The sequence below is a fragment of the Chrysemys picta genome, chromosome 4 (genome assembly GCF_011386835.1).
Source record: "Chrysemys picta bellii isolate R12L10 chromosome 4, ASM1138683v2, whole genome shotgun sequence".
NCBI lineage: Eukaryota > Metazoa > Chordata > Testudines > Emydidae > Chrysemys > Chrysemys picta.
The window spans coordinates 31,987,070-32,005,264 of record NC_088794.1 but is presented as its reverse complement, the minus strand read 5'-3'; the positions used below and the strand labels follow the sequence as shown (position 1 = coordinate 32,005,264).

At 50.5% G+C, this 18,195-nt stretch overlaps 1 protein-coding gene across 7 annotated transcripts in view; it reads left to right on the top strand.

Moving 5' to 3' along the window:
* Window positions 1–6,705, top strand: part of LOC101938488 (USP6 N-terminal-like protein) — a 175,228-nt gene extending 168,523 nt beyond the window's left edge. For 5 of the 7 annotated variants that reach the window (XM_065591960.1, XM_065591958.1, XM_065591955.1 and 2 more), the window contains one exon: window positions 161–6,705. In XM_065591960.1, coding sequence (XP_065448032.1) covers window positions 161–1,857 — 1,697 coding nt within the window. In that variant the 3' untranslated portion in view covers window positions 1,858–6,705. The remainder of the gene's footprint in view (window positions 1–160) is intronic. The other 2 variants (XR_010600465.1, XR_010600466.1) reach the window with 1 other exon arrangement.
* Window positions 6,706–18,195: the final 11,490 nt, after the last annotated feature.

The window sequence follows — 18,195 nt, the reverse complement described above, 5'->3', positions numbered from 1 at the left end:
ACCACTCTGCCACTGACCGGCTCTGTGACCTTGGGCCACTCAGTTCCCCTGTTTTCCTTTTGAAGGGCCGATGTTTGTTCGACATGATTCAGATCTCTCCCAATGGCCTGTCTTTCTGGACTTGTTAAAGCTTAATATGTGTGTTTTTTTTTCCTTATAGCAAAACCTGAAGAATTCCCTAAGAAACCATTGGGGCTGGAGCTTTCTCTAAATCTCGTGGCACTGAAACCCAGCATTGCAGCGAATGGCCAGAATAAGGCTGCCACTGACCTCGACCCTGACCGAGCTACAAAGCTGTCCTCTCCAAACAACAGCCCTGCTCATCTGAATGAAACTATTGGTAACGCGAACATGGCAATAAACGAGAGGCTCCCTCCTCTGCCGCAGGATGGGCCTCCCTCGCCGGCAGCAGCAACAGATGTGCATCAGCATCCATTTAAGGGCCACAAGCAATGCCAAGAGGAAAACCAGCATGGAGAAGAAAATCATGTGGAGTCACCAAAGAAAGTTGCTGGTGAAACCCCATCACGGGAGCTGTCTCCTCCAGAGGAGAATGAGGTTCAGGCCCTCCCGGAGAGCCAGGATGCACCACCAGTGAGCAGGGAGGCTGTCTCACAAGAGAGTCTTCAGTCTCTCAGTGCAGGAAGTGGTAAAGAGGAACTGCAGGAACAGAGCCCCTCCCCTGCTGTAGGCAACACAAACCAGGCCATTCTCGACACAGCTCAGCTGCAGGCACCTCAGCAAGCACAACCCGAAGGGTCAGCCATGGACAACTCTGCAGGGGACATTGCCACCCAGAGTCACAATCCCCAAGTAGACCTGCCTGTCAATCACAATAATATATTAGCAGGTCAGGAGTTGCCAAACCAAACACCGTCTCTTCCTTCCCTTGCCGAACAAAGACCCTCAGACACTTCTGTGCAAAACGTCTCGAGTCCTGAAGACACGAGTGCTACCAACTTCCCAGTGGATTTACTGACAGGGCTGCCTCCAGAGCAGCAGCACCAGCCTCCCGGTACAGACTCGCACTCAGCACCAGAACAAAACCTTGCTTCTCCTTGCGACTTGTCAGAGAAAGTACAAGTGCCTGTCCTGTGGGTGGAGAAAGCCCTTGATACTCTCTCTCTCCCTTTGCAGGATGGTAGACGGCCTTCTAACGTATCTCAGTATGACAACATATCCGAGTTGGAGTACAGTGAGGATAACTCTTCTGGGCAGGTGCCCAGTATCGAGAAACTTAGCGGTGCAGTGCCACAGAACAAACCAGATTTAAAATCCTCGGTACCCAAGTCTGCATCTGTGGGTGAGATTGCAGATCTGGGGATGCACTCAGAAGGGAGCATAGACTCAGCACAGCAGACAGTAGGACTGGGCCACCCAGCCTTCAACTCGCTTCCTTGTCAGAGACTGTCTGGTGGCAGCGGCAGTGTGCCAGTCTTATCTATGCTTGACTCTGGGGCAGTTCAGCTGGCAGAGGGTCTGCATGACCGACACCTGTCATCCCCGGCTTTACAGGGGCAGTCCACCCCCTATAAAATAGTTAAAACCACCACCCCACTTCACGTGGCTCATGCTACCGAGCAGGACTTCTTGAACCAAAAAAAAATGGCATTGCCTTTGCAAGAGGGCAGTCGTCATGTAGGTGCAGCCTTGACGGCAGCTGACGTAGGGGCAGAACTTGAGGTTGTGGCTGCCAACCAGTGTGCGCAGAAGTCATTAAATGCATTGAGAGAGCCACGTCCCTGTCTACCCCCAAAGCCAAAAATACCATCCAAGGTTGCCAAAGCCCATTCAGAGAACAGTTTCTATCCAAGCTGCCCTTCCACAATGCAAATGTCCAAGTCAGTGACATTTTAGCAGGGGTAGGGGCAAGGAGGGGAAACAAACAATATAATTACATTGCCTGTCTATTCATGAGACATCCTTATAAAGGTTTGCAACTAAAAGGCAACACAGCCCAGGGTAGAGATGACGGGAAATGATCCTGTGCTGAGCTGTGTTTGGTACGAATGCTTGGGGAGGCATGCAGGAGTTGGTACTGTGGCCAATAGACAATGTATTGGTGCCGGAGGTGGTTAAAAAGTCTGTGGGGGTTTTTTTCCGTGGACAAATCACAAAGTGCTTTCACCCCTGCTCACGTGCAGAGAAGAGGCAAAGCTGGTTAACGTGCTAAATATTTTGACTGTTTTTCTCCCATCATTTTTATAAACACAAGAGCTTGGTCTCATAAACCAGAGTTTAGTTTCTGTTAAGGTGGGAATAGGTATGATGCAGAGGGTCTTGAGCCGTTCTTACAAACAGATAGAGAAGCTTTGGGAAGACAGAGAGACAGAGGGGCCTTCTTTACAAATGAGCACTTGGTCCGTGTGGCCAGTAGCATTTTTCCAATGGCCTTTGCAGCAATAGATTTTTCCGAAGTCCTAATAGCCAGCAGTCCTTCAAACAAGGCTATTGAGTATTCTTACCAGGAAAGCCAGCCTTCCATAAAGTCTATGCAACATCCAGCTTTATTCCAGAAATCCCGGTGAGCACAGCTCAAGTCCCAGGGGAAAGACTGTGCATCTTTTCACCTTGAGTGCAATGGGGCAGTGTCGTATGCCCATTCTTAGTTCTCTAGCTCTTTTCCATTTGCAGTGGGAGGTTTCCTGAAGGGAAGCTGAATGTTGTGTGCTGAAGTGTTCTTCTGTTCTCGGTGGGTTTGTTCTGGGCTGTAGCTAGGATTTATCAGAAAGCAAAGTTAACTTCTGATGCAAGCAGAAGGCAAGGTGGGAAAGGTGCGTGTGCCATGCTTCTCCACCAGCCTCCAGAAGGTTTGTGCTGATCCACTAAATGTTTGTTTGGATTCCTTGAGTTCTTCATGTGACAGGGATGGAAGGTCGAAGCAGAGCTACAATCAGTTTTCCAACCTGCCTATCTGATCTTGTCCTATTCTCCGTGAAGCCAGGACAGTGAGCGGGCTCACTGCCTTAGGACTGACTGAAAGGAAAAGGAGGCCACTGCCTTGGTAAATGACCAATCAGTGTGTAGCGATGCTAATAAACACAGGATGTATTCTTATTTGAGCAATGAAGGCAGTGCCCTGGCTGGTCTTTTGCTTTAGCTAGCAAGCCACGAGAGCGTAATAGGATTTGATCGCTTCTCATCAAAATTTCAAAATCTACACTGGTCCCTGCTTTGAGCAATTGAAGTGTCAGTGTGGAAACCACACGGGAGTTAGAAAGGAAGGTGGGCAAAGTTCTGAAAACCTTGGCTCAGCTCCTCCTTGAAATAGTCTGGCTGTAAATCAACAGACTAAGACGCTGCCAAGAGAGAGAATTGTGGCACAAAGATTCCGAAGAAGTCGTCTTTCCTGTAAAGCTTAAAGCCTGTGGTCCAGAAATGCAAATGTCTTGCCCTTAGAGAATGAAGATTTCTTTAAAAGCAAGCTGACCGCTAATGGGGAAAGATTCTGTAATTATGGGAAAATGCCAGTCCTGTTTTCTAGTTCAGGAGCCTGAATTACTGTAAGTACAGCATATAGAGCTCTAGGCATGGTTATTACATCCATGCTTTGTAATGGGGAACCTGATTCCACTTGATTCTGTAGAATTAACTATATGTGATGCCTCCTTCAACAGTTGAGGATGCTTTGAGATCATACTTGAAGCAGGCCTATAGATACATGTGTCCCCTGCACACTGGCAAAAGGCTCCCTTAGGGAGTAGAAGTATACTAAAAGCCTGGTCCAAAGTCCAATGAAGTCAATGGAAAGACTCCCATTCACTTTCGTGGGCTTTGGACCAGCTCCTAAACATGTGTCCTAGGCCTGGTCTACCCTGGAGGGTGCGGGGAATCGACCTAAGATACACAACTTCAGCTACGAGAATAGCGTAGCTGAAGTCGACGTATCTTGGGCCAACTGCCGCCACTCTTCCATCAACTCCACTTCCGCCTCCTGCTGCAGTGGAGTACAGGAGTCGACAGCAGAGCGATCGGGGATCGATTTATCACGTCTACACTAGACATGATAAATCAATCCCCGATGGATGGATTGCTATCCGCCGTGCCCCTAGAGATTAAAGCCATAAAGGACATTCAGATCATCTAGTCTGACCTATCGTGATCATTTCGCCCCTGAGCATGTGAGCAAGAACCAGCCAGCCAAGCAGATGAGAGAGAGAGAGAATGCTCGGTGCCATCTCAGAGCCCTGGCCCACCCTGTCCAGTGTCTCACCTCCAGCCATGGCCAATGCTTTAGAGGAAGGAGACCCAGAATACATTGGGGGGGGAGGGGGATTCCTTCCTGACCCCCTACAGGTGACCAGCTGTGTGTGGCGGTTCGATATCGATGTAGCTGTCAGCTCTCTAAGGGAGCTCCCCATTTCTCTCAAGAGATGTTCTGAGCACAGCTCTGGCAGCTCCTGTTCAAATTCCTGTTCTCCCACCAGCTTCCTCTTTGGCCTTGGGCAAGTCGCGTAACCTCTCTGCCTGTTCTCCCCGTCTATGAAATGGGAGTAAGCATACTGACTGTCCTACCTCACATGGGTGCTGTGGGGATTAGATGTAACGTTTGTAAAGCGCTTGGAGGAGAAGCGCTATATAAATCCTAAGTATTATGATTCTCAGCCACCACAACTCATTTTCAATTGTAGTGAAAAGGTGCTTTAGTTGCTTTTATTTTAGTGGTCCTTTCCCAATAACTGTGCAGTAGTTTGGAGAGTAACATGTCTGAGTGTATTCTACCTGGGCAGTATTTCAGTAGGACGAGCAATATCCTTTAATTCAGAACCGTGTGTGTCCCCTTGAGCTCTAGAAGCCAGTGGGCAATGGAAATGTTAAAGTATCTGCCATCTGCCGCTAGGCTTGATTTCTGTATGCTGGGGTCTGTTCTCTCCTCCAAGCGCACATGTAACTTCCACTAACCTGAGCGGGAGTTGAGCTCACACATGTGATAGGAGATTAGACCCCTTTACCTTCACTTTTCTGCTTGCCTGACCTTGCTCGTTCTGGTGTATGTAGGCAGTGTGAGGTCAGAGATGGAGAGTATCGAGGTCCTCTTGTAAGACACACTTTTAATGGGGATTGTCTTTAGAACATTGAATAGCTGCCTAATGCACAATACTCGCCATGAAGGCTAACATCTCCCGTACGTTGAATTCAGGATGTGTATCTCCTGTTCTCATGAAATCTCACTGGGGAGAGGGCAGCCAAGCTAATTCCAAGTGTGTATTTTCCAAGAATTATTTGGGTTTTCCTGACCTCCTGTCTCAGAGGTAGTAGCTGAAATATATATACAGTGTTCTCCTAAAAGAGGAGTCCAATTGGAAGCTTAGCACCTGTTCCAAAGTCTATGGAAGTCAGTGGAAAGACTCTTGTTGACTCCAGTGGACTTAGGTTCAGACTGCTAATGGTCCCTGCAGCATTGTACGGCAAGTGGTTTAGGATCACCTTCCTCTTCGATAATAAAAGTACCATCATTGGAGGCCACAGGTCACAGCATACCAGGCTCCACCATAGTCTGAGCAGCTAGGACCTTGAGTCCTCATTAAAGGTGAGGGGGTAAGTGCCATCAGTCCCTATAGTGTCTTCTCTTCAGTTGGGCAGTTTGGGCAACCCCCACCCTGCTCCAAACTGGTTCATTTGCTGCCTTTTGGACTTGTTCCAAAATGTGAGGAGAAGGCAAAGCCATTTGTGTGTCTGGGACTGCTGCTACAGCAATGAGACTCTTGTCTTTTTTCTTCATCAGTGTCTTTGCACAAAGGTTTTACTGGCCTAAACAGCCAGAGCCAGCTGCTGTGGGTGGGTATCATTGGTGCAATGCCTCGCTTCTAGACAGACATGTTCCTTTTTTTGTTTGTGAAATTAACATTTTACATACAAATCAACTTAAATCTTTCCATTTCAATCTATTGTTGCAAATGACCATTTAAGCATGTCAGGTTCAGGCATTCCCCACCATCATTGCGGGGGCTTATTGTAACTAACAACTAGCTCCTCTCACTCCAGTCGGTTCTGTTCAGGTTCTTATACTGCCCCCCTCATTGTGGTATCTGGGCTTGATAAGGAGCTGTGTGGTAGCAGAGAGGAGAACAATCATGCCCAGCTTCACATGTGTGTATGGGGGGAAACAGATTCCAAGACACTTCTACAAATAATGCAGGGCTCCTAGGATGCCCCCAATCAGATGGCAAAACCAGTGTTATTTCATGCTAACTCAGGAAAACAGCTTCCTCCCCCAAGGTAACTTTTACTTAGCTGAAATATATTTAGTTTTAAAAGAGTAGGGTTTTATTGGTATTTAGGCTTTTTTGTTTTGTTGGTTTTTTTTGTTGGTGAACTAGCACTTTGAGCAGAGGCAGTGGAGCCCTGTGGCAGGAATGCAGCACCAGGAAACTCCCCCATTGTTGAAACTGTAACCTTTGTGTTTCAGTGGACTAGAGGCTGGTGTGTCGCTTTGGTGCACTTTGAGAGATTTGCTACCATTGGCTTTTATTTTCAATTGCTACTTTTGTTTACAACATGGAGATCTTCCTTTGTGATTCTTTCTAATGTATTGTTATTTCTTTAAACCATTGTTATGTATGTGCTTTTTTGCGGGGGGAGGGAGGGGGTTTGAAAAGCAAAATGCTCGTTTCTTTTTACACTCGTCCAAACAGACTGTACAGAGGGTTCGACACTGTGTTTTACATGGTTGTAATGATGACAGTTTAAGAAGTTTAGCATAAACAGCTGCAGAGTGTTTTTCTTCTAGGGCAATGAACTGCATCCTCCTCCTCCTGTTTCTCAAATCCACTGCAGTGGCTGCTTGTTACGTTGTGTTGGGGAGCTTAAGATTGGGGTTCGGTTTCCTTGGACTTCAACCTCCCTGCTTTTATAGTGTAACTAAAACTGGATGTTGCCTGCTTGCCCCTGAGGCAGTGTTAACTGCTCAAGGGTCCTGTGTTCTGGATACAATTAGTGTAGTTGTGCAGAGCTGGAGCTTTGAAAATGCCATTCATGCTGGGCGCTGGCTACACGCTCTCTGCATTCAGTGCTGGGGAGAGGGGCCTGAGTGACAACCTGGAGCTTGATGTCTCCTCGCTCCAGAGCAAGAACAGGTACAGCAAAACTATGCAAAATCCTCCCATGCTGCCTCAGTCCTGTCCCTGGTCTGTTCATACAAGAAAAAAGGCTGGGGAGGGAGAAGAGATGTAAGAGGATGTTACCAGGAGTGTGGATCAAAAAGCCCTTGAGCTGTATGCGAAAGCCCTGTCCCCCAACTTGATTACAGCTTCCATCCCTGCTGACACTCGCCATCTAACTCAGAGAGCCGTGGAGGTGGAGTGGGCTTATTCCATCCTTCAGCCTCACTGCTGAGCCAGCTCAGAGGATGGAGGCAGGGTTTTGCTTAGTACTATAGTCTAGAGAGGAAGGGGAGAGGGTCCCCCTTTTTTTAAAACCTTCTTGGCTTGGTTTTTTCTTCTGCTCTTGGGTGGCTTGTTGAAACCCTGCCCAAATGTAATATAGGGGGCAGCTGGCTTGATACAGTTTCCAGCCGCAGGGAGCCCCAGGCCCTTTAAATCGCCAGCCGAGCCCTGCTGCTGCAGCCCTGGGATAGCGGCGGCAGGGCTCCAGCGGTGATTTAAAGGCCCAGGCCTCCCCACAGCAGCCGGAGCGCCGGGCCCTTTAAAGCACCACCCTGCTACCGCGCTATATGCAAACCCGTGTTATATCGGGTCACGTTATAGCGGGTGGGTAGAGGTGTACTAAGTTCAAGATCTCACAAGGCTTTCTAGTAAGTCACACCTCCCCTCTGCATCACTACAGTCAGTCCATTCACAGGATCGTGTCACTTCACAGGACAAAGGCCACAGCTCTGCCCGGTGAGTCAGTACAGACTCAGTGCTCACACTATTGAGCTCACTCTTAGAAGAGATGTAGGGAGCATGTGGTGCCTTTCCCACTTTCTGTAAAAGTAGATGGTAGTCAAAGCACCAGGGGAAGGAAGGAAGGGCTGACTCCAAATTTTTCCCCTTTGTGCATTTGAACATATGCAGCATTGTTCCACACCAGAGCTGGCTGCACTTTAGTGAAGGGTGATGTAAATTTTAGGCCTTTTATTTAAGATGGAGCATAACACTACGCCAGTACTGTCAGGGCAGATGAGGTTTTGAAATGTAGCAGACGATAAGGGCTCGGCTTAGCTAAAAGTAACAATCCTGTTAGAACTTCAGGCTTTCTGCCCAGCTCTAATACAGTGGCCTGGTAACTTCAGGTGAAAATTAAACAGGGGCAGGAGCACTTTTCAATGCTGTCTTAGCCCAACACCTACAGCCTCCTAGTTTTCTACAGCTTCATGCTCTAGCAGTCACCCTCCACTGTAGTCCTGTCTCATAAAAGCTGTAGCACAGCTTGTGATGTTATGAATTGTGTCCCATCTTTAACAGAGATACAGGCACAGTGACCATAGCTCCTGCTGGGCCCTGTAACTGCCCCATGCCACATCTCTGTATTAAAGGAGAAGAGGGGGGCTTGTTTAAGCAAACTCTGTGCAGCATTCATCTTCCTGCTCCCGTGCTACCTTGCAGTAAAATGAGATACTTAAACCCTTTTCACTGCTGGATTATAACCAACTTGATTGTGACATCAATGGAAAATGATACACAGGTCACATACTGCAGTTAATACAGCACTGTAATGTACTGCACATTCTCTGTACTTCTACAGAAGCAGATTTTGGAAGCACCTTAACCTCCCCTGGGGGAAAAATTCCTTTTTTAAAAACAGTATTTCTTACTGATCAGCCCATGTGAGGAGAGAGAAATTATCTACCTCCCTGAAAGACAAAGTGTTGACCCAGCCCAGCTCCCCCTTCCTATGGTGCCTGCCTTTGGTTCCCACTGGAGCTTCCCTTCCCCTGCTGGATCTGCTGTCAGGGCACAGATAGAAATTATGGAGACAGGTTCATTTGGGATTTGTGCCTAGTGTTAATACTGGCTTTCTTCTCTAGGGTGCAGCACTAACCCGCAAAGCATAGGCCTAGCTCCAAGGCAGCGAACATAGCAGCTCTGTGCAACATCTGCAGAAGGAACAGACCCCGGTGAGCACAGTTCTGTTAAGCATGAGGGAGAAGGGGGATCGTGCCTGTTATTGGGCATCCTGCATTGTAGGTTATTGCGGCAGTGATTCTATCAGACTTGCTAATGGGTTGGTACCCTAGGGCTAAAGCTAGGGTTGATGTGTGCGCTAGTGCACTTTCTAACCACACGGCCCTGGGGGAGATTTCACATAGACGCTGCTAACAGCAGAAAGTGAGTAGACAAAACCAACAAGTCAAAAGGAGCTCAGAGCAGCATGTCACTACAAAGCTGCTGCAGGGCCCAGCTCTTTTACTTTAAGTTTGCTTCCCCTGCCAATCTCCCCAGGAGAGCTGTAGAGGTCTCCTGGTCAAAAAAAGAGCAAGGCCTTGGGAAGCACTGCTGCTCTCTCTCAGGCTCTTAGGAACAAGGAAAAAAACAGCTCAGGAGGCAAAGCTAGACTCAGACCTGGGGCCTTTGGTGGCTGGGGGCCTAGCGCCTTCCACTCTTCTCTAGCAGAGCTTGGCCTAGACAAGGTCACATCACTGGCTGCCACTAGAGCTTCAGCTCCTCCTTGTTAAATGCAGAGGTCAGCTGCAGGGGCAACAGCACTTACTGCTCAGCCTGGCTTAGAGAGTCTAGTCTCATGACAGACGGGCAGGGCAGGGCTGTCCCCCCACCCCCTCCGTGATCAAGGGTTAGAGACACATGAGGCACTGCTGGGCTAACCCACCACTGCCACCTTAACTCTCATCCCAAATGGAGCAGCTCCCCAGGGTCCATAATGATTAAGGTGAGTTTTTCCAAAGTGGTGCAACCCCCCCTCCCCCCAAATGGAACTTGTCTGCCTAATTTAGTATGGGGCTTCTGCTAATCCCACCCTCTTCCTTTAGGGTCTGTCTGCTGGGGAAGGGGAAGGTGTAAATTCCAGCCTGTGGCCACCCGAGGGGCTAGCTGCCCTGGAGTCTGTACCTAGGATCCTGGCTGGGATCATGTTCAGGGTGCTGAGTCCCTGCTTGCTCAAGCAGAGCGTTGTGCAGCTAAGTCTCCTTGAGCTGGAATCTCTATTTTCCACATCTGGTGTCGACCTGTTCATTTCCGCAGTTGTTGCTCAGGCAGTAGCCTCAAATCCAAGTAGCTGCATATTCCCCAAATGGTAAGAGCAGGGAGTAAATGCTGCTGCTGCTGCTGCTGCTGCTAACAGCATCTGATACTGCTTAGAGCATAATTATCTCAGACAAGTGCTATTACTAAGGTCTCTAATACCCCTTTTGAGTGCACCTAGACCCATTAAATCAGCCATTTCACACCTGAGCCACCACTCTCATTACAGGTTTCAAATGACTAACAAAATTAACCTTGCCACCCATGTGATGAAGTGGGAGAAAAAGCACAGAAGTGCAGGCCTAGAGCTACCCCTCTAACTCGAAATTGCCAGCAGGTTTGGTCATGGCCCAGGCCCTGGCAAGGTAGAGGAAACAGATCAATAGAAGAGGATGCTGGGTGGGAGCCATTCATTGCAACTGCCCTAGACCAGCCTTAGAGGCACAACCACCATGCCCCTCTTTTCAAAGAAACCACCAAGCTGCTGTAGCCAGACACCTAAACAGGCTGAGATGTGAATTAGACTTTAGTAATGAAGGGTTCTCTCCCCCTGCCAAGCCTATTGGCACACTCAGGTTATACTCCCCTACAGCTGAGCCATTGAAGCTGTGATGTGCAATGGACACTTTACCGCTCCCTTTTGTTTCTCCTCACCTCTAAGTGTGACGTGGCTGCTTCAGGCCTAGAACTGCTCATGCTGTACCCCCAAGGCCTGGAGTCAGCTGGAAGTTATTAAGGGGCAGGAAGGAGGCAAATATCACACACACAGCAGCCCCTCCCTGACAAGCAGACAATGTCACTGAGGTGTAGGCACTGACGGAAAACCCATGCAACAGGGCTGTGGTTCTAAACCAGGGATACCTCAACTCATCAAGCTTTATAACAGGCTACAGAAAAAGCAATTTTCAGTAATAGTCTGCAGTGACATTTGCTTACAAAAGCAGACAAAAATACAAGTACTTCTCAAGTCAGGTACAATGTGAGGGCACATAAGACAAAGAATGGGTACACTAGTCTGGAAAGGTTGAGAGCCACTGCTGCAGAACGCTGTGCAACATTACAGCCAACAGATGGCACCACATCCACACTAAGCTCTCTGATGCACGAGCTCCCAGAACTGTTCCGTGCCCTTTCACATGGCACCACTGACCCCTGCACGAAACACCTGTCCTCGGGGCCCGCGCAACCCATTAGGTGACCTAGGCGGTCGTCTAGGGCGCTACAATTTGGGGGGCGGCAACCGCGGCGGTATTTCGGCAGCAGGACCTTCCGCCGCTTCTGTGGGGGGGCATTTCAGGGCAGGACCTTCCGCTGCCTAGGGCGGCAGAAAAGCTGGCAGCGCTCCTGCCTGTCCTGTTCTCCATTACCATTCTCCTTCTTCCAGTCAGGTGCTGGCCATTTAATGCACTAGTTCTCCACCCCCTCCCTTTTAGCAATATGGGAAAGGCAGGGGGAGAGGTCCCCCTATGACACCCCCCCCCACACACACACACACACACACACACCGGGAGCCCTTGTACTAGAGGACGGGTGATCCCTGTAGTGTTGATGTATGAATGAGCTTTAGGTCTGAGACCTGCCCTTTAAGAGGGGAGGGGACATCCACCAATGAAGGCCTCATGGAACAAGCCCCAACTACTGTCAAAACACAACTGGCTTGTCCAGTCCTGTTCCTTACTGCCTTAGCTCACATGTCAGAGGAGATCCAGCCCAGCTGTGCTCATTAGAAAGCTGGTGGGAGCTGTAAGAGCAGGGGTAAGCTCCTGGAGGTCTGAGCCAAGTCCAGCTCAGGGGAGCAGCTGCTGGGGCTGCCAGCACAGAGCAGATCCACACTGTATAAACACTGGTGCCCTATGTACAGTAGGAGCTAGACTATCACAGAAGCAGAGCTCCCATGGTTCTCAGCTAGGGTGGGGATCCTCCATCCTTCTCAATGGGAGCGGCTTGGCGCGGAGCTCTCATGAAAGCCTAGGCCCGGGCCCTGCTGTCCGCCACCCTAGGAAATAGCTCTCAGCCACCCTAGGTTTAGATTGTAAAGTCTCCCCCTCCTATGTAAGGTGCTGCAGGGAGGAAGCTCCCAGCCACACAGGCCCTGCCTCTGCTAGGGGTCAAACTCTGCTAGAGCCCAGTGTTCAACCGCGGTTGGCCAACAGAGGCATGTTCCATGCTATTGCAATGGGAGCCTTGGTTCCCTGCTCCAGCTCTGGGAAAGAGCCATCCCTTCTACTGGCCAGAGCACTCGAGGGTTCCTGCCATGGCTCACACCAGAAGTGTTGAACCGGCCTCAGCAATGAGGAGAAACAGAACAGACACGAGAGGTCGGGTCTTACCTCGACGATAAGTCTCCGTGCATCTCTCATAGGCTCCCTGCAGTCTGGGACACAGCGGCGGCAGAACCAAATGTGGTTGATCCCCATCAGCCCATGCTGCTCCCCCCTCGCCACCTCAGCTTGCCCCGCCCACGGTTGCTATGAGCTTATTGACTGCTGCCTTCCACCCTCATAAATCAATGAGTCAGCACTAAATAATTGATGCTAAGTGGAGTCTGGAGTGGAGCCAAGCTAGAAAGCAACGCTTTGGGCTATGTCAGGCTCCAGAGGTTGGGCTGCCGCAGGGAAAGGAAGGGCAGCTCCGCGTCCCGGTCCACGTGGCAGAATAGGTCGCACAGTCATTGGCTTCTGCAGTCTGCTCGAACCCTGCAAAGGGCAGGGGGACACGTGGCACAGCAGGGGTCTGTCAATAGGCAGAAGGGGGCATTGTGGAGGCACACAGAGGCCTGGGAGAGGGATGCTGGGTAAAGAAGCCCTTTGAAGGCTGCATGGAGGTAGCACCTCAGTATTGGTCTCTGCTTCTCAGGCGAGGAGCTCCGACCCACCAGCTCTTTTCCAGAGCCGGGTGGATGCTCCCTGCTGCCACAGACAAAGCACTGAGCATTGGGGCTCGGACTTTGCCTGGGCACCCCCCTCCTTCCCTGCCCTTGTGAGCTTTTGGGGCAGGGCCCATCTCTCACACTGGGCATGGACAATGCCTAGTGCAATGAAGATTGATCTCCATTGGAGCCTCTAGACGCTGCTGTCATACCAACAACCAACCTGGCAGGCAACCCTGCTGAAAGCAAGTCAGCCAAACGGGCCCAGGGTGCATGTTACTGCCTGGGGCCGGCTTGCCTGGGGCCACTGGGCATGGTACACAAACACTGGGAAATGCACTGTTCTTAGGCCTTGTCTTCTGTGCTGGATGGATTTACCTGCTAAGGTTCCATGAGTTAGTGCCTGAGCAGGTGCTGAGCAAAGCAGCTTGTAGCTACAGAGGGGCTCTGACATTAGATCAGATAGTTCCACAGGGCAGCAAGCTGCACCAGAAGCGAGTGCGCGTGCGTTTCCTGTCACTGCCCTTCCTCTTGCCTCAGGACTGCACAGGAGAGGGGACTTTGTCCCAGTTCAATAACCATCCCAGCTCCAAAGATCAATCAGACCCTCCCACAGCTAGAGGTGAAATCCTGAGTCAAAATGCTTTTCCACAACCCGTTCTGTCCGTGCGCGCCAGGCCTGTCTGCACTAGGATGACGGGAGATACCTCCCTGAGGTGTAAATGAAGCCACTGCAGTTCACTGGCTGCAAGAACAAAGAGTCCCAAACCCACAGGTTCCCCACGTCTCCTGCCGGTAACCAGTTGCAGGCGCCTATGAGATTAGCTCTGTCAGAGCTTTCCTCTGAGTCACAGCAGCCTGTATTTCAGCAAAGCGCAGCTCGTCACCCGTCTCCCCTCGGCATGATGCGACCACCCTTCCTCCAGCAAACACCCTGATAAAGATCACCAGGTTGAGCAACCGTCCGTCTACGCCCCTATCTCGTGACCGCAGCTGCACTCCACAGAAACACCACAGCTCACAGAAGCCAGGTTCAAAGCCAGAGGGGCCAGGGCAGGACGTTCGCACTGCAGGGCTGTAAGATATACAACCTGCAAGCACCACAGCTCAGGCTGGGCCCACCTTGGACTGCGGTCTAAGCCTTCCTGTCGTGGCCAGTCTTGTTCTAACAGCAAGCCTGGCTGCACAACAGCGTGAGCAACACAGCCGTGGAGTAAGCAATCCCGAGGGCCAACTGCCTGTCAATACAACCAGCAGGTCACACACCGGGCCAGTTTAGTCTGTGGTTCAGATCCAGCAACGAACTCCGTGTCAAATGGCCACAGGATTCCCTGCACCCAGCAATTCCTGGGATCTAGCCATAAGCTAGGCTTCCACATGCAAGAAGGGAAGAATGAGTTGAGGCTACCCAGTCCAGCAGAGGGTCAGGTTCCCAGGCGCCTCTGGCTGATGCACAGAGCTCCGTGGGGCCCTGCTTCAGTATATACGCACCTTGCACCATCACCCAGAGTGGAGACTTCATGGACTTTGCTACGTCCCATTCCGAGTCCTTGCAGCTGCTCTCCAAGGGGTCTGCACACTATACCGAGTTGTAAGGTGGGACCCAAGTCTGTCAGGCTTCTGAGGGCCCAAGCTGATCCAGGAAGTCACAGTTCCACCTTGAACTCACTCTCCTTGGGTAACCCTTCCCTCTGCACCAGCATTCACCACCACCACCACCCCAAACCCCCAATGCCCCCGACCCCCCAGCCCAGCATAAGCAGGGTAAAGCAAATGGCTAATTAGTCATCACCCCAACTCCTCGGACCCAGTGTTGGGGAAACAGGAACCAAAGAAACCAGAGCACATTTCCCTAGGATTCTGTCTCTGTTCACACTCCAAAGAGGACAGAAGGCCTGGATTTGGCCTGTAGCAACCTAAGGCTTTCCAGTAACACAGGGTACAATGCAGGCATCCCATGCACCTGGAAAGGCCCCACAATCTCATTCCCTGCTGCCTTGGTGGAGAGAATATGATGGGCTAGTGTGTGTCATTCCCCCTTTGCACATGGGAGTGGTGGGGAATAATTCCTAGACGATTAGTAAACCCCCTTTACCCCCTTCCCTCCCAGCTTCACTAACCTGGGACACCACGAAAAATACACAATCTAAATACACCACTGTTTTTTAATCCCCTACAGCCCTTGCCCAGTCCCAGTGCTGCTGCCACCATCCATCCCATCCCTCCCCTGCAGGGAATTACAGGCGCCGTTGCCAGCGTCCCTGTGAAATGCAAAGCCAGCGCAGAAACAGCACAGCTCAGCATAATTCCATTTGCTGAGACAGCCGCATGATATCCCATGCAGGCCACATGCAGAAGGTGAAGCAGGACCCAATGCCTCCTCTTTGTAAGGAGACAGACACCCATCAACACTCCCTGGAACACCGGCTTACCCCAAGCTGGGATGTGGCAAGAGGCTGGCACACTTGCCGGGCACCATCTCCAGGAGCACAAAGTCTTCCAACCGGCTGCTTGGTAGGACAGCGATGGATCGTGGTGCCACCAGTCTGTCTCCCTGATGCTGCACTGTATGTGCCTGGCACAGGGCTTGATCCAAAGCCAACAGCCGTTGGTAGAAAGACTCTCACTGACTTCAAATGGCTTTGGAGCAAGCCCAGACTGAGGAGTCCAGCATCAAAGCTGCAGGACTCCATGACAGCTGCATTTGCGACTTCCCAGAGCGATCTGCCATTCAAGCCAGTTTTGAAGCATGGTGCTTTATCTTATCCTGGGGGGGGAAGGGGGGGGGGGGAGAGAGCAGGAAAGGGGAGGGGAGGGAGGTGCTTGGTTAAAATCAGGTAAGATTTCACTCTGATGGGCAGGATTCCTACATCATCAGCTGGCACAAATGCCACAGCGTCGCACACGCGCCAGCTTGGGCTTTGACATGGCCTGGTCACTGACGACAGCGGACTTCTCTTTTGAAGGTGTGTTAAACCTTTGATACAGAGGTTGGGAATAATTTTAAGACGACACACGCCTCTTCCTCTCCCTTTTCTTATCAAAGTCTGGTCCGAATCCTGACAACTGTTCATTCCTCTCTATAAAAGGAAGCCAGTCTTTTGAGACAAACCATGGTCTGGTTGTTAAGGCACTCGCTGGGGCCTCAGGAGACCCAGGTTCCAATTCCCAGCTCTGCCACTGACCTGCTGGGTGTCCTTGGGTGAATCACTCCACATCCGTTTCCATTCCCACCCTTTGTCTGTCTTGTCTGGTTAGTCTATAAGCATTTCAGGGTAGGGGGCCTTGAACATAGCTTCTGTGTCTGTGTCTGCATAGCATTCAGGAGGTGTGATTGCCACACAGGTGGGCACACTATCAAACAGGCAACAAAACGGAGGATATACAATGCAGCAGTGCTAGCATCCCTTTGATTAATGGACGTGAAACATGGAGAGTTGACCACAGACACATTAAGCAACTTGAAATATTTTCCATGTCCTGTCTCCGTTCTAGTTGGAAGATCCACTGGCAAGACAAAGTCTCCAACATTAACATCCTGAAAAAAGGCAAAAACAACCAGCATCGAGGCAATGTTCAGCAAAGCTCTTCTTAGATGGACAGGTCACGTAGTCAGACTGGGCAACGACAGACTCCTAAAAAGTTTTCCCTGGTGAGCTGAAACTCGTAAAGCACAGCAGGACAACGAAAAGGCTTCAGACACCCCCGTAAGCAGAATCTCACCTCATGCAGCCTAAATACCGATTACTTCGAAGACAGCCCCAGACAGATCTGAATGGAGAGCAACTATCAAAGGCTTTAAACACTTTGAGGAAGGCAGATATGAAAAATGGATTAAAAAAAAAAAAAGCCAACCTCATGCCAAGTCTTCAATGGGAGCCTGCGTATTCCTACATGATATCTGTCTGCCACCTTCCCCCTCACCCATTGGACTCCTTAGCCACATGAGAACACAAGTGATGCCTTGACATCATCTGATACGATGGACAGCCATACAGACATACTGTGCTAGCTTTAATCTAGTTGGCAAAGCTAAAAAGAGCAGTGAAGCTGTGGCAGCGGCTGTGGCACGGGCTAGTTACCCGAGCACAATGCTGCCTGGGATCCGGGGTACATTGACTAGCATGTGCAGCTATGGCATCATTGCTATTTTTAGCTGCACTAGCTAGATTAAAGCTTGCTGGTGCATGTCCTGAGTGCTCGCAGACACAGCCTATGTTTGTACGGCACCCTGCAGAGTGGGGCCTTCGGGGCTCGGATTCAGTCAGTCGGGTGTACCGGTTCCTCGCTGAAGCTGCTGCCGTGTAATATTGAATCTCAACTTTCATTTGAAAACATCGCAACCATAAAATCTAGAGATTTAAAGAACACCTCCAAGTCATGACTCAAGTGTAACCAATGCAGAGAGGTCTGTGCTGAGCTCTCAACTGCCCCAATCATCTCACAAGGAGTTAACTCAGATACCCTAAATTATCACCACTGGATATCTACACAGCAAAGAAAAGCCTGCGGCACCAAGTCTCAGTTAGCTCAGGCTCGCTGGGCTTGGGCTGTGGGGTTAAAAACAGCACCATATATATATTTGGACTCGGGCTGGAGCCTGGGCTCTTAAGCCCAGAAAGAGGGGAGGGTCTCAGGGCTCAGGCTCCAGCCTGGCTGGAATGTCTACACTGCTATTGACCCACGCTCAGATTCAGTGCTGCAGGTTTTTCTTTGCAGTGTAGACATACCCGCCAACGTCAGCATTGTTTCCTTTCACTCCTCATGTGAGGGGAGGGTCACAGCTCTGCACAATTTACGGTGCGTGATGGCTCCCCTCCTGGCAACTGACATGGGTGAAGCTTATTTTGCGGGCAGAGCATGGAAGAGCACCACCACTTCACCCCCCACCCGCAATGCCAACGGGGGCCTTTATGCACTCATGGAATTTAAGACGACACCATCTCATTCCACTCCTGAGTGCTTCAGTAGCACCAGCTGAATCCCCCGCAGGAAGGGCTGGCTCAGTGATGCACGACCACTGACAAACTAGGCAGACACCCTGCCTGGGTTCAGTCCCAAAGGGCGCACACGGCAGCTGTCCGAAGCACGCACCCAGCTTTATCAGAGGAGATGCAACTCCAGCAGGCGCGCCGATGAGACAAAGAGGTGAACAGGAAAACAAAACAAAAGCACTCTGAGAAAGAA